This window comes from Salmo salar, chromosome 04, assembly GCF_965601325.2.
Source record: "Salmo salar chromosome 04, fSalSal1, whole genome shotgun sequence".
NCBI lineage: Eukaryota > Metazoa > Chordata > Actinopteri > Salmoniformes > Salmonidae > Salmo > Salmo salar.
In genome coordinates, this window is record NC_138294.1 from 83587979 (window position 1) to 83605240 (window position 17262).

The window sequence follows — 17262 nt, forward strand, 5'->3', positions numbered from 1 at the left end:
ATGTCCAGAAGTTCTTTTCGGTCATAAGAGACGGTAGCAGCAATATTATGTACACAATAAGTTACAAAATAAGTTACAAAATTGCACAATTGGTTGAAAGAATGTAAAACGTCAGTCATGTTCTTCGGCGCCATCTTGATGGGAGTGATATTGAAATGATATTAAACAAAGAGAGATATATATATCTGAATGTACACCCCAATCCATTAATTCAACTTTGACCTACCAGCACCATCACACTGTCACAGGACACCATCACCCACTTACCCCAAGGAGGCTCAACTTACTCTGTCCCTGTTCTCAACTTACCCTAAACCCGGGGTAAGTTGTGTCAAGAGACCACTTTTTCTTTCGACAAGCTATGTTTTCAAAACTGTTGTTTACATTAATTCTGATTATATCCAGGAATACACAACATTCTGAATATATGTAGATATCTTTGTTAGAAAGAATACTATATTCCCCTTGATGTAGTGATGCTGAATGTAAAAAAATGTCTCAACATACCCTACTCTCTACTAGGATATGAGATGGTTTTGCCTACATTGAAGGAAAATGGTATGGGTTTACACTTTAGCCTACTCATGCAATGTGAGTGCTGCAACCTAAGGTACGCAAGGTCCCAAAGGTAGTGAGCTAATGGTTTTCTTTTCAGGTTGGACGGATTATTAGAGAACCACAGAAAAGTGGATTCTAAGTAGCGCAACCAATGGTTTCATACTTTATATTGGTAATGTACTAGTCAGCAGGTAGGTGGAGCTGCTGAGTCTGAGGAAGATGATTACTTACTGTGTTTGTAGACACACTAATCACACCTCATTATCCAATGGAATTTCTGCAGTATTATCAATACCCTGGCATGCATGATACATCTATTTTACAATGACTGGCTTCATCAGCTAATCATCTGTGGCTTGTATAGGATGACCAAGGATAAGCAAGGATGACTGTAGCATTGTAGTGACATTCTACATCTTTGAAAAGATCAGAGTAACAGCTGGCATACAAACACACTGACTTTGTAGCGTGGACAAGGAAATAATCAATGGTTGCAAAATAAATGCTCATAAAATATTAATGCTTACTTTGATACCGACATTATCGAAAGCTGCTTGTGGTAGCCATTTTAACTCCCTATCTCGCACTCTTTCACACACACACACACACACAGACAGCCTAACGTACATAACTCATTGTGACCTTATTTGCTTGTATGTAGTAAAGATATCTGAAGTCATTTGGAGGTTTTATCAGCCAGGGCCCAACAATGGCTGCTGCCTAGCTTTATGAAAGCAGCAACAGATAAACCGCTACAGAAAACGGACTGTTACAACCCACACCGAAATAAACACACAATGGGCCTTATCACAGTTAAGTTTTATTCATTCAACATTTCACATTACAAATATTTCAAAATGATGCACTGTTATAAATAGTTGGCTGCAAACAATTAAATAACAGAATTTTATTTTTCGTTTCACTAGCACTGCTACAGACCAACTCCTAGAAATATGGACATTTTGTATTACATAACTTAATTAGAAAGGAAAATACAAAAATAGGAACTTATAAAGTGAAATGACAATAGAAATTAAGGTGATATCTTAAGTAAAAAATGCTATTAATAAATACAACAACCTTCCCAGTTAAAAACTATTGAAATTTTGCCATTAAGTAACATCATTAACAGACAAATATTTAAATATTTATTTTCCTTCAGAAAATGTTAATCATATATTGTGGAGCACAATATAGCAATTAGTAAAAACTAGACACTTTAAAAGCTTCACCTCAAAAATATAACAAAAATCTGATCAAAATTATAAAAATTATACATTCCAATTAAAAATATACCAATAAACAGCTAAATACATTATTGACCTAATAATTACAATGCAATCACAGTAGCTTGAAATAAACAAATGAGCACAAAACCTTTAATGTTTTAAAAATAACTTCAATTATTTATATTAGTACAAATAGTTTGATTTCTTTTTCTTTTTTACAAACACCAGCATGAAAAGGATTACAGTAACAGTAGAAAATGACTGAAAAACATATTAACGTCTTCTTTAAATGTCTGCAATTAAAAATGGCATTAAACAATTACATTGCAAAGAGTCTTTATCTGGAAAAAAGTAAAAAATAAAATGTATTGCACATAACAACTCGAAGTTAACTTGCAACATTTACCACATTCAAGTCTTAAAGTTCCCCTTCTTCCAAAACGGTTGAATTACCTCAACAGACAGTGGAGATGAGTTAACAAGTCTTTTCAACAGTGTCCTATAAGATGCTCAAGTCCTCCACTGCTAAAATAGATTTTAGAGTTAGTTTTTTTCTTATTTTCTCATCTTTTTTCTTTGCATCCTGCAGAGGTCTGAGTATGGAGAAGGCAACGATATTAACACATGGGAGGGAAGTGAGGTGTGGGGGTTTCCTTAACAAATTAAAGTTGAGAAACATCTGGTGCACAACCACAACAATCAAATTCAATAGCTAATTCATGTACTTATCTTTTTTTCGTCATGCATGCTAAGGATTACAATAGGAGCTAGTTGGCAAGTTCAAGAATATATATTTTCAAATGTTAAAATATCTAAACACCAAACATCCATTCTTGTGATACGAGATTCAGCCGAAGCATGAACCATAATTTGCATTATCCTTATAATAGTTATATTCCAGCTATGGAAAGGAAACCAAAAAGAGAAGTTACCATTTTCCCCAACTAGGATAACAATTTTTTTTAAACAATAACATTAAAATTTTAAATGACAACTTTGTCCTCGCCATGCTGTTAAGATCTGATTTTTGTGAAACATCTAGTGTATAAGATCTAAGACCTAAGCAGTACACTGATCGTTCCTCTGCCGTTTCGGAAGTCGCGTCAATGCACGTACGCTACTTGGTTGTGAAGATTCCTCAGCACTGAAATGTAGAAAAAAGCAGAACTGAAAATAATATATATCGAAATCACTACATTTTTTTCGTTAAATGAAAAGTGTCCATATATGCAGATCTCTCAGTAACAAAAGTACAAAAGCTACCATTCACAATGTGAAAAATTGAGGTATTGCAAAAAGGAGTTTTCCCCATTTGTGAAAAATGTGCCTAAAATGACTGTTGGGAAGAAAGAAAAAAAAATATTTAGAAAAGTAGTGCATAAAATGTTTATATGTGCATGACAAAATAATTTAGCTAGAAAACACTGTACCAAAAATCAGCAGGCCATGTATAAAATAATCTTTTTTTTTTGTTTTCTCTCATTAACAGCAAATTCTTCAAAAAGTGTTTAACTCCTAAAATGTTTATCCACCACACCAGCAAGCTAAAGTCATGGTGCAGAACTGGTGCAGCAGAACACCATCAAGCTAAAGTCATGGTGCAGAAGAACACCATCAAGCTAAAGTCATGGTGCAGAACTGGTGCAGCAGAACACCATCAAGCCAACACAAGGATACGGTTTTCACTAGTGTGTTAAATTGTATTTCAGCACTCCCTCCCTGACATTAAAACGCTAGTAGATTCAGATACTGTATGACTATAATAACCAAACCAAATGTGAGCCTTTGTTTAGCTTTTTGTGTTCACTTCCCCAAACCTGTTGCAGACCTATTCACGTTACACAACTGCCTAGCAACAAACGTCTCCATTTTGACCTTTGGAAATGAGGGGATTGACTGGTGAAAAAGCCTGGGTGTCTGTAAACTGAATAAGTCCAGTTGTTTTCACTAGTGTTTTCCTGGATTTTGACTGCACTGTTATCTATTGAAGGCCAATCTTTGGTTTGCTGTAGTCCATCTGGTCTTCGTAAGAAAAATAGGAAAAGAATAACTCAGAAAAACTAAAATGAAATACTGTATTACTCACTACTGCACAGCCGACTTTGGTTCCCTAATGCATCTAGGTATAACCTCTTTATTGCAGTGTTTGAGTGAGTGAACTGCATTGTGGGACGCACGTAGTAGAGCACATCGCATGGACTATCTTCATTTATGCTTAGAACACTGGCTGAGTTAGCTGGGCTGGCACAGGAAGAGAGGTCTGCAGGTCTAGTAACAGCATCCTCCTCTAGATGGAAATGTGTTGATGACAAGCCTGACTTTTGTAATTCATTTCTCTTTTTTGAGGGGGGTTAAAAACAGAATACGGTTGTGAATAAAGGATTGGGAGATTTGCACCAACGCAATAATAATAATAATAATACATGAAAAACAGGGCTTTCTGCTCACGTGCAGCCCTGATGAGAACTAGGCACTAGCCTCTCCTAGCTAGCATGACCTCAGACACAGAGGGGGGGGGGGGGGGGGTGTCACTTATCTCTATACGGGCCAGCGCTGAGGGCCTCAGGAACCTCCAACGCCATACATTCCCCAATAAAATGCTCTGTTCATTCGTAGTACAACCTTGGGTCGGATTACAAAAATAAAGAAGTGACAAAGCAGCGTCTATAAAAATGTGTCTTTTTGCTGACGCCGTTTCCCTTTGATTGTGGTCCTAAGGGAAGAGGGATACCAGCTTACTTTCTTTAACTTATTTGTCACATTAGCAGCTAAGCTTGAGGTATTAGTTTTTGCATGTCAAAATGGAGATCAAACCAGAACGCCTGTTGTGAAATGGATCTTGTCAAGTAACATCAAATATTAGCATGGTCTCTAAAAAAAATCATAATAATATTCAAACATCTGATCTGGGAAAGAATCCATGTTTCTGTACTTGTTTCTTTTTCAAACCAATTGAGATTAAGCTTTGGTTAACTACTGAGACGTTATATTCTGCACTCTAAAATAAAGAAATAAGTGCACTCTTCTTTAGCAACACCTTTGCTATTAACATCTGCTCTGGAGCCTATTGGATGAACTTCTGCTCTGGAGCCTATTGGATGAACTTCTGCTCTGGAGCCTATTGGATGAACATCTGCTCTGGAGCCTATTGGATGAACTTCTGCTCTGGAGCCTATTGGATGAACATCTGCTCTGGAGCCTATTGGATGAACATCTGCTCTGGAGCCTATTGGATGAACATCTGCTCTGGAGCCTATTGGATGAACATCTGCTCTGGAGCCTATTGGATGAACATCTGCTCTGGAGCCTATTGGATGAACATCTGCTCTGGAGCCTATTGGATGAACATCTGCTCTGGAGCCTATTGGATGAACATCTGCTCTGGAGCCTATTGGATGAACATTTGAACTGAACATACTGCTTTGAAGTTGATGGTCAATGACACGCCAATTGGATAGTAGGGTGACAATTGAAAGCCTAATCTTTTCAAATTCTGCTCTAATAAAATATAAAAGCAACTGGAGAAAGTCAAGAGAATGGGATTTCACATGGGATACACATTTTCTTTTCCTTTCTTGACATATTTCCTCATCTTTAAAAGAAATATTAATTTAAAATTAAACATTTTTTTTCCCAAATTAGAGTTAGAAAGGAACCAGCAACAGAAAAGTGCATTTATTTGTACAATGATTTTGCGACTCCTACTCCCCCCCTCTCCCCTCTGCCTCTCTCTCAGTTCCAGCGGAAGGAGATGTGCCTAGGCCGGTCCCCTCCCTCCTTGACCAGTGGTTTGTGGAACTCCCGACCAGCGCGTGAGTGGATGGCCGCCCAGCAGTATTCACAGTAATACTGGAGACAGGTGACGTTGGCGCAGAAGAAAGGGGCAAACTTGCCCCCGCACCGAGTTCCCTGACACTCATCACACAACTGGTCGTCCAAGACGTATGGCTTCACTTCCACCTGGGGGTGGGAAGAGGGCAGAGAGAGACAGCGGGAGGACCAGAGAGAGAGACAGCGGGAGGACCAGAGAAAGAGACAGCGGGAGGACCAGAGAGAGAGACAGCGGGAGGACCAGAGAGAGAGACAGCGGGAGGACCAGAGAGAGAGACAGCGGGAGGACCAGAGAGAGAGAGAGAGAGAGAGAGAGAGAGAGAGAGGTAGAAAGAAAACCATACATCAGACATGCAGTAAAGAATAGAACTAGGATGAATACATCTTACATTAGCGTACTGTATCTAAAGATTTAACACAACACATAATTGCATTGACAATTACATTCCAATTAGGACAATGGTCAACAATAAACATTCTAAAGTCAGTATCAAAGTAGAGACGTGATTGGTTGGTATGTTCATTATCAATTATTCTAGTTTGACTGATTTCGGCTGAGTGAATTAGCACAATTCTTCTGCAGGTGGCAGCTGGTTAAATGTCTGCGACAGTAATTTCTTATCTGTCCTCGTACGATCCAGTCAAAATACCCCAAAATGTTTTACTTTCATCTATAAAACCATTACAATAAATAACAAAATTGTCCTTTTAAAAATGAACAAGACAGGAGCCTTATGTGTTTGGTACAACATTTCAGCGTATTTGTGTAATGCTGTATTAGCCTGAGGAGAGGGCTTTCACTAACCCGTTTATCGATTTCTCCATGCTGCAGTTGGACAAAACGAGCGCTGATAGCAGCAATGTAGCTCTGCTGATTAGAGAAGGCGACCCGCCCTGCTCCCTTGGGGTACTTGAGCTCCGGGTCTGTGTCAATGCCTGCATAGCACACGCCTCCATACAGCCTGTCCATGATCATAGCCAGCTCCACTGTGGACGGAGGGAAACAGATTGCAGGTGGCACAATGCCAGGGTGCAGCCTCGTACACTTCATGTAACATTCCGAGCTTGGTCGTAATGTTCCAAATAGCTTCCATTTTCATTATGAGTTGCTACCAATTCTCTTCTCCTCCATTACATACTGTGCATGCTGATGTGATGAAATGCAGCACTAATCTAACAGGTTTTAATACGCCGTAGAGGATACATGTCTGTGTCCCAAATGTCCTATGGGCCCTGGTCAAAAGTAGTGCCCAATATAGGGAATAGAATGCCATTTGGGATGCATACTAGGACTAAAGTGCCAATGGAAACGGTGCTTTAGCTGACTAGGATCAAAAGGTTACCTGCACGGAGAGGGCGTGGCACCCCACCCACAAAGATGGTCTTCCTGGGGTCCAGAGGCTGGGAGCCGTCCATCACAAAGTCACTGTCGTTCAGGTTCCAGGGACGGATCTGGACCTGTCACACACAGAGAGACATGTTACACGTCACGTCCCGACGCCGGCCACGTCACGTCCCGACGCCGGCCACGTCACGTCCCGACGCCGGCCACGTCACGTCCCGACGCCGGCCACGTCACGTCTCGATGTTGGCCATGTCTGTCATGTTATGTCTCGATGTTGTCCTGGTCTGTCATGTTATGTCTCGATGTTGTCCTGGTCTGTCATGTTATGTCTCGATGTTGTCCTGGTCTGTCATGTTATGTCTCGATGTTGTCCTGGTCTGTCATGTTATGTCTCGATGTTGTCCTGGTCTGTCATGTTATGTCTCGATGTTGTCCTGGTCTGTCATGTTATGTCTCGATGTTGTCCTGGTCTGTCATGTTATGTCTCGATGTTGTCCTGGTCTGTCATGTTATGTCTCGATGTTGTCCTGGTCTGTCATGTTATGTCTCGATGTTGTCCTGGTCTGTCATGTTATGTCTCGATGTTGTCCTGGTCTGTCATGTTATGTCTCGATGTTGTCCTGGTCTGTCATGTTATGTCTCGATGTTGTCCTGGTCTGTCATGTTATGTCTCGATGTTGGTCATGTCTGTCATGTTATGCCTCGATGTTGGTCATGTCTGTCATGTTATGTCTCGATGTTGTCCTGGTCTGTCATGTTATGTCTCGATGTTGGCCACGTCTGTCATGTTATGTCTCGATGTTGGCCACGTCTGTCATGTTATGTCTCGATGTTGTCCACGTCTGTCATGTTATGTCTCGATGTTGTCCACGTCTGTCATGTTATGTCTCGATGTTGGCCACGTCTGTCATGTTATGTCTCGATGTTGGCCACGTCTGTCATGTTATGCCTGTAATGATGCAAAGCCAATTCTATAGGGAGGGCAGCTGCTTGCTTATCTATCAAACATGAAGCAGTACAACTCTAGGGTGTATTACAGAAACGGCTTACCGTTTGGTTCTTAAACGGAATCAAATGTAACAAAACGGAGAGTGACCTACCCAAATTTGTCCAATAGAAACTCTCGTTTGCTAAATGTTTCGCCATATAATCGCCGTAATGAATACACCCTTGCTGCATCTTGAGCTCTTTCATAATAAGAGTTAACGAAGGAAGCAGATGGATGATGGTGATAGCACAATCCACTCACCGGCTTGTCTTTGATGGTGGGGCTGGACACACACAGGTAGAGCTTTCCGTCCTCTTCAATACAGGCTTCAATCAGGGCCTGCACAGAGCTCTCATCCTGGAACAGCAGGAAGGCATAACCTACAGGACAGAACAGACACCACTTAAACCGCCTGCACAGAGCTCTCATCCTGGAACAGCAGGAAGGCATAACCTACAGGACAGAACAGACACCACTTAAACCGCCTGCACAGAGCTCTCATCCTGGAACAGCAGGAAGGCATAACCTACAGGACAGAACAGACACCACTTAAACCGCCTGCACAGAGCTCTCATCCTGGAACAGCAGGAAGGCATAACCTACAGGACAGAACAGACACCACTTAAACCGCCTGCACAGAGCTCTCATCCTGGAACAGCAGGAAGGCATAACCTACAGGACAGAACAGACACCACTTAAACCGCCTGCACAGAGCTCTCATCCTGGAACAGCAGGAAGGCATAACCTACAGGACAGAACAGACACCACTTAAACCGCCTGCACAGAGCTCTCATCCTGGAACAGCAGGAAGGCATAACCTACAGGACAGAACAGACACCACTTAAACCGCCTGCACAGAGCCATGTCACAGAGACCACTAGAGGACATAACTCTGATCTCTACCGTTTCATTCGCTGTCTGTTGCTGGAAATGACTGTTTTTAACAAATCAAACTATTTAGACATCAATAATAAACTCTGATAACCCATTTTGATTACAACGCTGCATGTGGCTGACAGTAAAAGGGCAGACTTGTCACGTGACTCACCTTTCGGGGGAAAGTAAGATTTGCTCTCTGCCTTGTGAGGCCAGTCCACAAAGAGGTGTCCAAAGCGACGGAAACTTGCAGTTATTTCATCTAAAAGTGAAAAAGCAAACAAAAAACATTAAACAATTGCCTCACAGCGGTGGTACTGTGATAAGGTGTGTGTCATCAGATGACTGTTCTTAGCGGGCTCTACCAGAGGGAGTCCCCGGTAACATTAGCGGGCTCTACCAGAGGGAGTCCCCGGTAACATTAGCGGGCTCTACCAGAGGGAGTCCCCGGTAACATTAGCGGGCTCTACCAGAGGGAGTCCCCGGTAACATTAGCGGGCTCTACCAGAGGGAGTCCCCGGTAACATTAGCGGGCTCTACCAGAGCGAGTCCCCGGTAACATTAGCGGGCTCTACCAGAGCGAGTCCCCGGTAACATTAGCGGGCTCTACCAGAGCGAGTCCCCGGTAACATTAGCGGGCTCTACCAGAGCGAGTCCCCGGTAACATTAGCGGGCTCTACCAGAGGGAGTCCCCGGTAACATTAGCGGGCTCTACCAGAGGGAGTCCCCGGTAACATTAGCGGGCTCTACCAGAGCGAGTCCCCGGTAACATTAGCGGGCTCTACCAGAGCGAGTCCCCGGTAACATTAGCGGGCTCTACCAGAGCGAGTCCCTGGTAACATTAAATAGGGAGATTAAAGCAGAGCAGATGGTAGCCTCAGCTGTTCTCTAGTCTTCTGCAAGCAACACTGATCACACCTGAGAGATGTCCTACACTACTTATAACACAGAATGTACTAGAACTATGCCTATTCGCGAGCCAAAGCCCTCAGGAAGCAACAGGAAACGGGCGGAAACTAAATAACACAAGACTTCGTCCGAAATTGGTCTGAGGGACTGGTCTTCAACATCAGTCACGTAACCCTGTGACTACTGGCCATGAAGATATCCACATTGTAGACCTCCACCCGATCAACCAGGTGTTCAGCCCAGTCAAAGCATCATCATAGCCTGGTCACAGCACCTCTGCCTATGTGAACGTGGTCTGCAGTGTTGTAAAGGTTACCTTCATCAATATCTGGCGGGAGGCCACCGACAAAGACCTTGCGGGAGTAACGCTCAACACGCTCCCCATTCTGGTGGGGGAAGCAGTGGGGCGAGCCAAGGCCAGGCAGGCTCTGCTCACCACGCTCGTCGTCAGGGAAACCATCCTCCATGGGGAACAGGGAAGAGTGACCTGAGGAGAGGGAGTGAGCGAAGAGAGGAGGGAAGAGGAAGAGGGGACGAGAAGAGAGAGAGGAGACAACACAGTCAGTCAATGACAAATTGCATAAAGATGTAACACAATTTAATTTATTAACACTTTTTAATTTATTACTTAGGTTTATCAACATGAATGTTATTACATGGTTAGGTATTGTATTGTCAAGCAATACTAGCTATAACAATGTGTCTATTTTCCAGTAATTCACCTGATTCAGTGAGTGCCAGAGACAGTGCTACATTAAGGCCTTCTACAAGCAGCCCTGCTGTGCTGTTTGAGAGGGACTGAGCCAGGGATACCTCTCTCTCCCTCCTCCACACCAGCCATCCCCATATCAGCTCATTTGGCTACTCGCTCAGCTGGGCGCACACACACACACACGCCTGCAGCTAAGCCTATGGCAGCAGCAAAGGCTAAATATTGTTCCCGCCCTACGTCCTGGAGGTTAAGCCACCCCAGCCTTATTCCTAACCAAGTGACAGAAAACAGAGACCAGCTTTATGGTCAATTACGTAAGAGAGTTAGCCCAGAGCCTGTACACAGAGCCTGTACACAGAGTCTGTACGCGTGTGTGTTTGTGTGTGTGGTGTACAAAAAAAATATGCAATGCTGACGACCACAACACCACAGACAAAAGCTCTTAGAGCTGAAAACCCCCAAACAACATGCCAGATCAAACACATAGACCAACAACAAACCACAACATCTACATGCAAACACATACTGTCCCCCTTCAGAAATACTGGGCATGGACGCAAAAGACCGGGTCTTTCTATGCCAGTTTGAGGGGGAAGAAATATTCAGTTTACCTCGTCGCCTCCCATAATTCCTTGCTGCATGTAAAATAACATAACACCAACAGTGACCAGGAATGACAGATATTATCCATTCTTTCATTCACAACACATGCCCTCTCCTTCTCAGTCACATCCTCCATGTGATTGGTACCATGTTGTCTCCTCAGTGCTCCAGATTGCGTGGCAGACAGATGAGCTTGTATTGAACATTCACCCCTGATTTCTTCGTTTTATATTGTGGGTTTTTCTTCTACCTTGTTGTGCTACATTGTTATTGATTACTCCATTGGTGAGCTGTCAAGAAAGGCATTTCACAGTACTTGTGCATGTGACATTAAAACTGGGTTTCCTGTGCAGTCACGTCTATACACATCTCCAGGCATACTCATGAGAATCTCAGACACACTCTCCCTTCCTAGGCCAGATACAGAGGAGGTCAGTGGAGGGTGGTTATACACACTCTCCCTTCCTAGGCCAGATACAGAGGAGGTCAGTGGAGGGTGGTTATACACACTCTCCCTTCCTAGGCCAGATACAGAGGAGGTCAGTGGAGGGTGGTTATACACACTCTCCCTTCCTAGGCCAGATACAGAGGAGGTCAGTGGAGGGTGGTTATACACACTCTCCCTTCCTAGGCCAGATACAGAGGAGGTCAGTGGAGGGTGGTTATACACACTCTCCCTTCCTAGGCCAGATACAGAGGAGGTCAGTGGAGGGTGGTTATACACACTCTCCCTTCCTAGGCCAGATACAGAGGAGGTCAGTGGAGGGTGGTTATACACACTCTCCCTTCCTAGGCCAGATACAGAGGAGGTCAGTGGAGGGTGGTTATACACACTCTCCCTTCCTAGGCCAGATACAGAGGAGGTCAGTGGAGGGTGGTTATACACACTCTCCCTTCCTAGGCCAGATACAGAGGAGGTCAGTGGAGGGTGGTTATACACACTCTCTGGTGTGTGTTCTACAGAGTAACTATCAGCTGGCGTGACTGCCTCTCTAAGACTGGTAGTACCCTCTGAACGGCATCCATGCAGAACCACCATCTGTCCTGTTGGACCAATATAACACTGAGGCTCAAGGAGGGAGTCCATGGTGGATCACCATGTTGGACCAATATAACACTATGAGGCTCAAGGAGGGAGTCCATGGTGGATCACCATGTTGGACCAATATAACACTATGAGGCTCAAGGAGAGAATCCATGGTGGATCACCATGTTGGACCAATATAACACTATGAGGCTCAAGGAGAGAATCCATGGTGGATCACTGAGCTTTCAGTTGCATTTCGGCTTATGCATATCAAACTGCAGTTGAGGAAGCTGTAGCTAAAGAGATTAGCTTTAGTCTACCTTTGTAGCTACAACTAGCCTACGGTATTCGTGTCTGCATACAGGAAAGAAGTGAATCATGCACCGATTCAATATAAAGAACTATAACAGGAAATGTCACAGAATGTTTAAGGAAATACGCAACACAACACATTGAGAAATGGTTAGACTAACATCTCTAGGCAATAGGAGGTCTTTTCAAAACCAAAAAAATAAAGAACTCAAACACTAGGAGCTTAGTTCCTTCATTGCACAGGCAAAAGAGACCTGATGACTGAATGCAAATGGGATAGATACACTGCCTTAGGTGAGGGATTACACAACATTACAACGTGTTTAGCTATGCAATTTAAAATGAAATAATTTCTCTATATTACTAAATCCTTATTTAATAAATCCACATCAACCATTAAAGAACTAATGGAATAAGAAGAGTGGAACAGAGAAGGAAATCCACACTGGTGCCTCAAGAGCATGCAAAGTACAAACATGGTGCTGCTAATCTTGTTGACTACCATTAGCATGGGTTGAGCATGTAGAACACTAGTGTTAGCAAACCCTTTTTACGTACCATTTATGGGCAGAGGACTCTCTCCCCCTGGATGGGTGAATCCTAGGCGACCTAGAGAGTGGAGTGTACATCGTTAAGAGATTGTCACAATCAAACACACAAAACGAGCCCTGGTTACATTAGCCCACATCATCTATCTCTCAGCCGCCTGCTCGCTGGCACATTCCCTGTTCCTCCCGACCTCCTGCCAAATGTACTTGAGAGTTGAACTGTGCCATGCTGGGGTGCCTTGGTGGAGGGGATGAAAGGAAAACTAATAGTAAACCCATTGTGACTGGAGTGGACTAGTTTTGGGTTTCCCAGACCTTTCACCCCCCCCCCCCCCAGACGTTTCACATTTTTATTAAAAAAAAATAAACTGGCACTCCCGATTCAATTAGTCAACTAACCATCAAGCCTTTGACTAATTGAATCAGGTGTGCCAGTTTATGGTTGAAACAAAAATGTGGAACATTGGGGGGGGCCCCCCGAGGAGAGGGTTGGTAGTGTTCAGTGATTGGTGTGTTCCATCACACAAATTCTCCAAGCCCCTCCCCCGCATCCACCTATTAAATCAGAGAGAATGAGAGAGCGAGCGAGCGGGCAGGGTGGTGGACCGGCTCGGTAGTCAGTGGTGACACAGACAACGTTTCAGGGAACAGAGTGCTCTTTTCAGTCAACAGAAGACAATGCTGGAATCGATTCAAAGCCACTTCTACAGTCGATTTCCCCCTCCTTCCTTTTCATCTGTTCTGCAGAGCAGCGGGGTTCATGTTTGAGGGTCGGGTCATTCTTTTCAATTAGGGGTAGGGGTGCTGCTTGGTACCCTTGGAGCTCACCCCAGTAGGGACAGCACAAAGTGGGAGCAGTAAACCCTTCATCTGTGTGGATCTTTGTAATGTAGAAACACGTTGCCCTGGAGACAGTGGCGAGATGGAATGATGCATCATAATGATGTTTTCCTCTGCATCTCTAACCCTCTGTAGCTGGCACGTAGCACTGGGAGCGTCAAGGCAATAAATCAGCTCAAACTAGACTGAGAACAACAACTCATCACTTCAGGCTCTTCGTCTCTCAGATGTTCGCCAAAGTTGTGTTTCACTGTGGTTTAACAGCTGAATACAGAGGTGTAAAAAGAATAAATGCATACACAAGCTGTGGGGGCAGTTAAACAGTAACAACACCCAGGCTACTCTAATTAATCCCTCCCCAGACAAACACCAGTTGGTCATCCTGACTGACAACAGGAACTTTCTGGTTTGGGACATTTGCATCACAAACCAAATGGACAACAGATATAGACTGCTGCGAGCGCTGTATTTACATTCCCCATAATACCATCCAATCAACAAACACTTCACAAACTGCTGCTATGAAAACTCTAAAAAGGGACAAGTAACACCTCCCACGCCACCACCATAAGGTAGATTTAGCTCCATCTTTGACATTTTTGAAAACCTTTGAAATACTTCTTATGAACAATAAGTCCAAATAAAACCAATATGCTATGAGTCCAAATAAAACCAATATGCTATGAGTCCAAATAAAACCTGTATGTAGACCCAGGGTACATCTCCTAACTTGTTTGAGTTATTGATCAATCAGAAATCAGATTTTCCGTGTCCATTTAAAACCTTTGCAAATCTACTTCACAATGGCCTACCAACTTGAAACTATAAGGTCAAAGACATTACCATGACGAACCATGTTAAGTTTGGCATTGATATCGTAAAAAATGTGGGAAACGCTTAACAATTCACTTTTTTGTGTACCGCTAATGCCTAAAATAATCATTAAAAATCTTCATGGACTAAATGTAAGATTCACTGCAAATTTGGTCTTTGGACTAAGTAAATGCATATTAGCACATACACTAATAGACCAAAAATACTTCTCATGAACCATAAATCAGATTATAACAAATCTGGAGTAACACTCAATGAATTAGCCTCTAATGACTTTGACAACGATTAGTTGCTGCATTCGAGGGCTGTCACGCTACCAACCTACAGCACTATATTTTACATTTGTCATTTAGCAGACGCTCTTATCCAGAGTGACTTACAAGAGCAATTAGAGTTAAGTGCCTTGTTCAAGGGCACATCAACAGATTATTCACCTAGTCGTCTTGGGGATTCAAACGAGCAACCTTTTGGTTACTGACCCAATGCTCTTAACCGCTAGGCTACCCATGACCCACTAGACCAAACTCCACTTCCGTCATCCTTGTGGTATTGAGAGATAAACATGGTAATGATTTCACTGATAGTTCCTACATTATATAATGCTTGCTTTGTTATCCAACTGAGCTTGTGTCCTTTCTGTCATCCTGTGAACCCCGTTCATTGCTGCTTGCAGCAATATTTCCATGTGCACTCTCTGTAGAAAAGCCTAGCCTACATAAGCCTCCACTCTTCACTTTCTAGTCCACTCTAGTGCCACTGAAAGGAAAGCTCAAATCAGCAGTCGTCGGACATGGCTGTGGGGCAGCAGACAGACGCCCGTCCTAGATGACCTTGCAGCAGATTTGAAGGACAAAAGGTTTTTAGATATGGCCGCTAGCATCAATATTGTGACCGGACATGCAATCCTGGTGGTTTTGTGATTGTTATCTTACCTTTCAGAGTATCTTGCTCGGCCCTCATGATGTCAATGAGAGAGTTCTCCAGGGAATGCATGTTGAAGCCATCAAAGGATCTGGTGCGCTCCTGTGTAAAAGAGAGATGAGAGGGCTGCTTTGAAAGTATGGAGCTGCCACTGCTTAAATGTTACATTTATTTTTATTTTGGGGGGGGGAAGAGAGATCAGCTTTAATATTGCAGAGTGCCCCATGGTGGCGGTGGGGTTATGGGCAGGTATGGGCAGGCATAAGCTACGGGCAACAAAAACAATTGCATTTTATCGATGGCAACTTGAACGCACAGAGATACCATGACGAGATCCTGAGGTCCATTTATTTGTTACGGTATCGATGACTTACATCTGTATTCCCAGTTATGTGAAATCCATAGATTAGGGCCTAATGATTTCATTTCAACTGACTCATATGAACTGTAACTCATTAAAAAAAAACTTAATCTATGAAATTGTTGCATGTTGCATTTATATTTTTGTTCAGTATACTTTCTACTGTATTTATAGAGGATGTAGTTGCTTTTGTGGTTATGTAAACCACAAATTAAATGCTGCTAAATAATTGTAACTTTAATATTTAGGTAAGAAATCATAATTTAGATTATATGTTAATCCTTTGGAGCGTAATTTGAGTGAAAAAAAAGCAGTTTTTCATTCCACCTCTAAAATAACTGATGTATCGGCAGATACAGTGCAGTCGGAAAGTATTCAGACCCCTTGACTTTTTCCACATTGTTACGTTACAGCGTTATTCCAAAATGGATTTAAAAATATATATCATTCTCAATCAATCTACACACAACACCCCATAATGACAAGATTCTCTGGTCTGATGAAACGAAAATTGAACTCCTTGGCCTCAATACCAAGCGTCACCTCTGGAGGAAACCTTGCACCATCCCTAAGGTGAAGCATGGTGGTGGCAGCATCATGCTGTGGGGATGTTATTCAGCGACAGGAAGTGGGAGACTAGTTAGGATCGAGGGAAAGATGAACGGAGCAAAGTACAGAGAGATCCTTGAGCGCTCAGGACCTCAGACTGGGGCGAAGGTTCACCTTCCAACAGAACAACGACCCTACGCACACAGCCAAGACAGCGCAGGAGTGGCTTCGAGACAAGTCTCTGAATGTCCTTGAGTCGCCCAACCAGAGCCCAAACTTGAACCCGATTGAACATCTCTGGATTAGAGGTCGACCGATTAATCGGAATGGCCGATTAATTAGGGCCGATTTCAAGTTCACACCAATCGGTAATCGGTATTTTTGGCCACCGATTTTTTTATTTTTAGACCTTTATTTAACTAGGCAAGTCAGTTAAGAACACATTCTTATTTTCAATGACGGCCTAGGAACGGTGTGTTAACTGCCTTGTTCAGGGGCAGAACGACAGATTTTTACCTTGTCAGCTTGGGGATGAAACCTTATGGTTAACTAGTCCAACGCTCTAACCACCTGCTTTACGTTGCACTCCACGAGAACCCTGCCTGTTACGCGAATGCAGAAAGAAGCCAAGGTAAGTTGCTAGCTAGCATTAAACTTATCTCATAAAAAACAATCAATCATAATCACTAGTTAAGTACACATGGTTGATGATATTACTAGTTTATCTAGCCAGTCCTGCGTTGCATATAATCGATGTGGTGCGCATTCGCGAAAAAGGACTGTCTTTGCGCCTACGTGTACCTAACCATAAACGTCAAT

General features: G+C 43.1%; 1 protein-coding gene across 2 annotated transcripts in view; it reads right to left on the reverse strand.

Annotated features, from left to right (window-relative positions):
* Positions 1–1360: 1360 nt before the first annotated feature.
* The window catches only part of LOC106603870 (cytoplasmic polyadenylation element-binding protein 4), a 34859-nt gene continuing 18957 nt past the window's right edge, over positions 1361–17262 (reverse strand). The window contains exons 3-11 of one of the 2 annotated variants that reach the window (XM_082974757.1): positions 15545–15635; positions 12949–12999; positions 11060–11083; positions 10053–10223; positions 9000–9089; positions 8213–8331; positions 6962–7076; positions 6424–6605; positions 1361–5747 (exon numbers count right to left, since the gene is read on the reverse strand). In XM_082974757.1, coding sequence (XP_082830883.1) covers positions 5520–5747; positions 6424–6605; positions 6962–7076; positions 8213–8331; positions 9000–9089; positions 10053–10223; positions 11060–11083; positions 12949–12999; positions 15545–15635 — 1071 coding nt within the window. In that variant the 3' untranslated portion in view covers positions 1361–5519. The remainder of the gene's footprint in view (positions 5748–6423; positions 6606–6961; positions 7077–8212; positions 8332–8999; positions 9090–10052; positions 10224–11059; positions 11084–12948; positions 13000–15544; positions 15636–17262) is intronic. The other variant, XM_082974758.1, reaches the window with a different exon arrangement.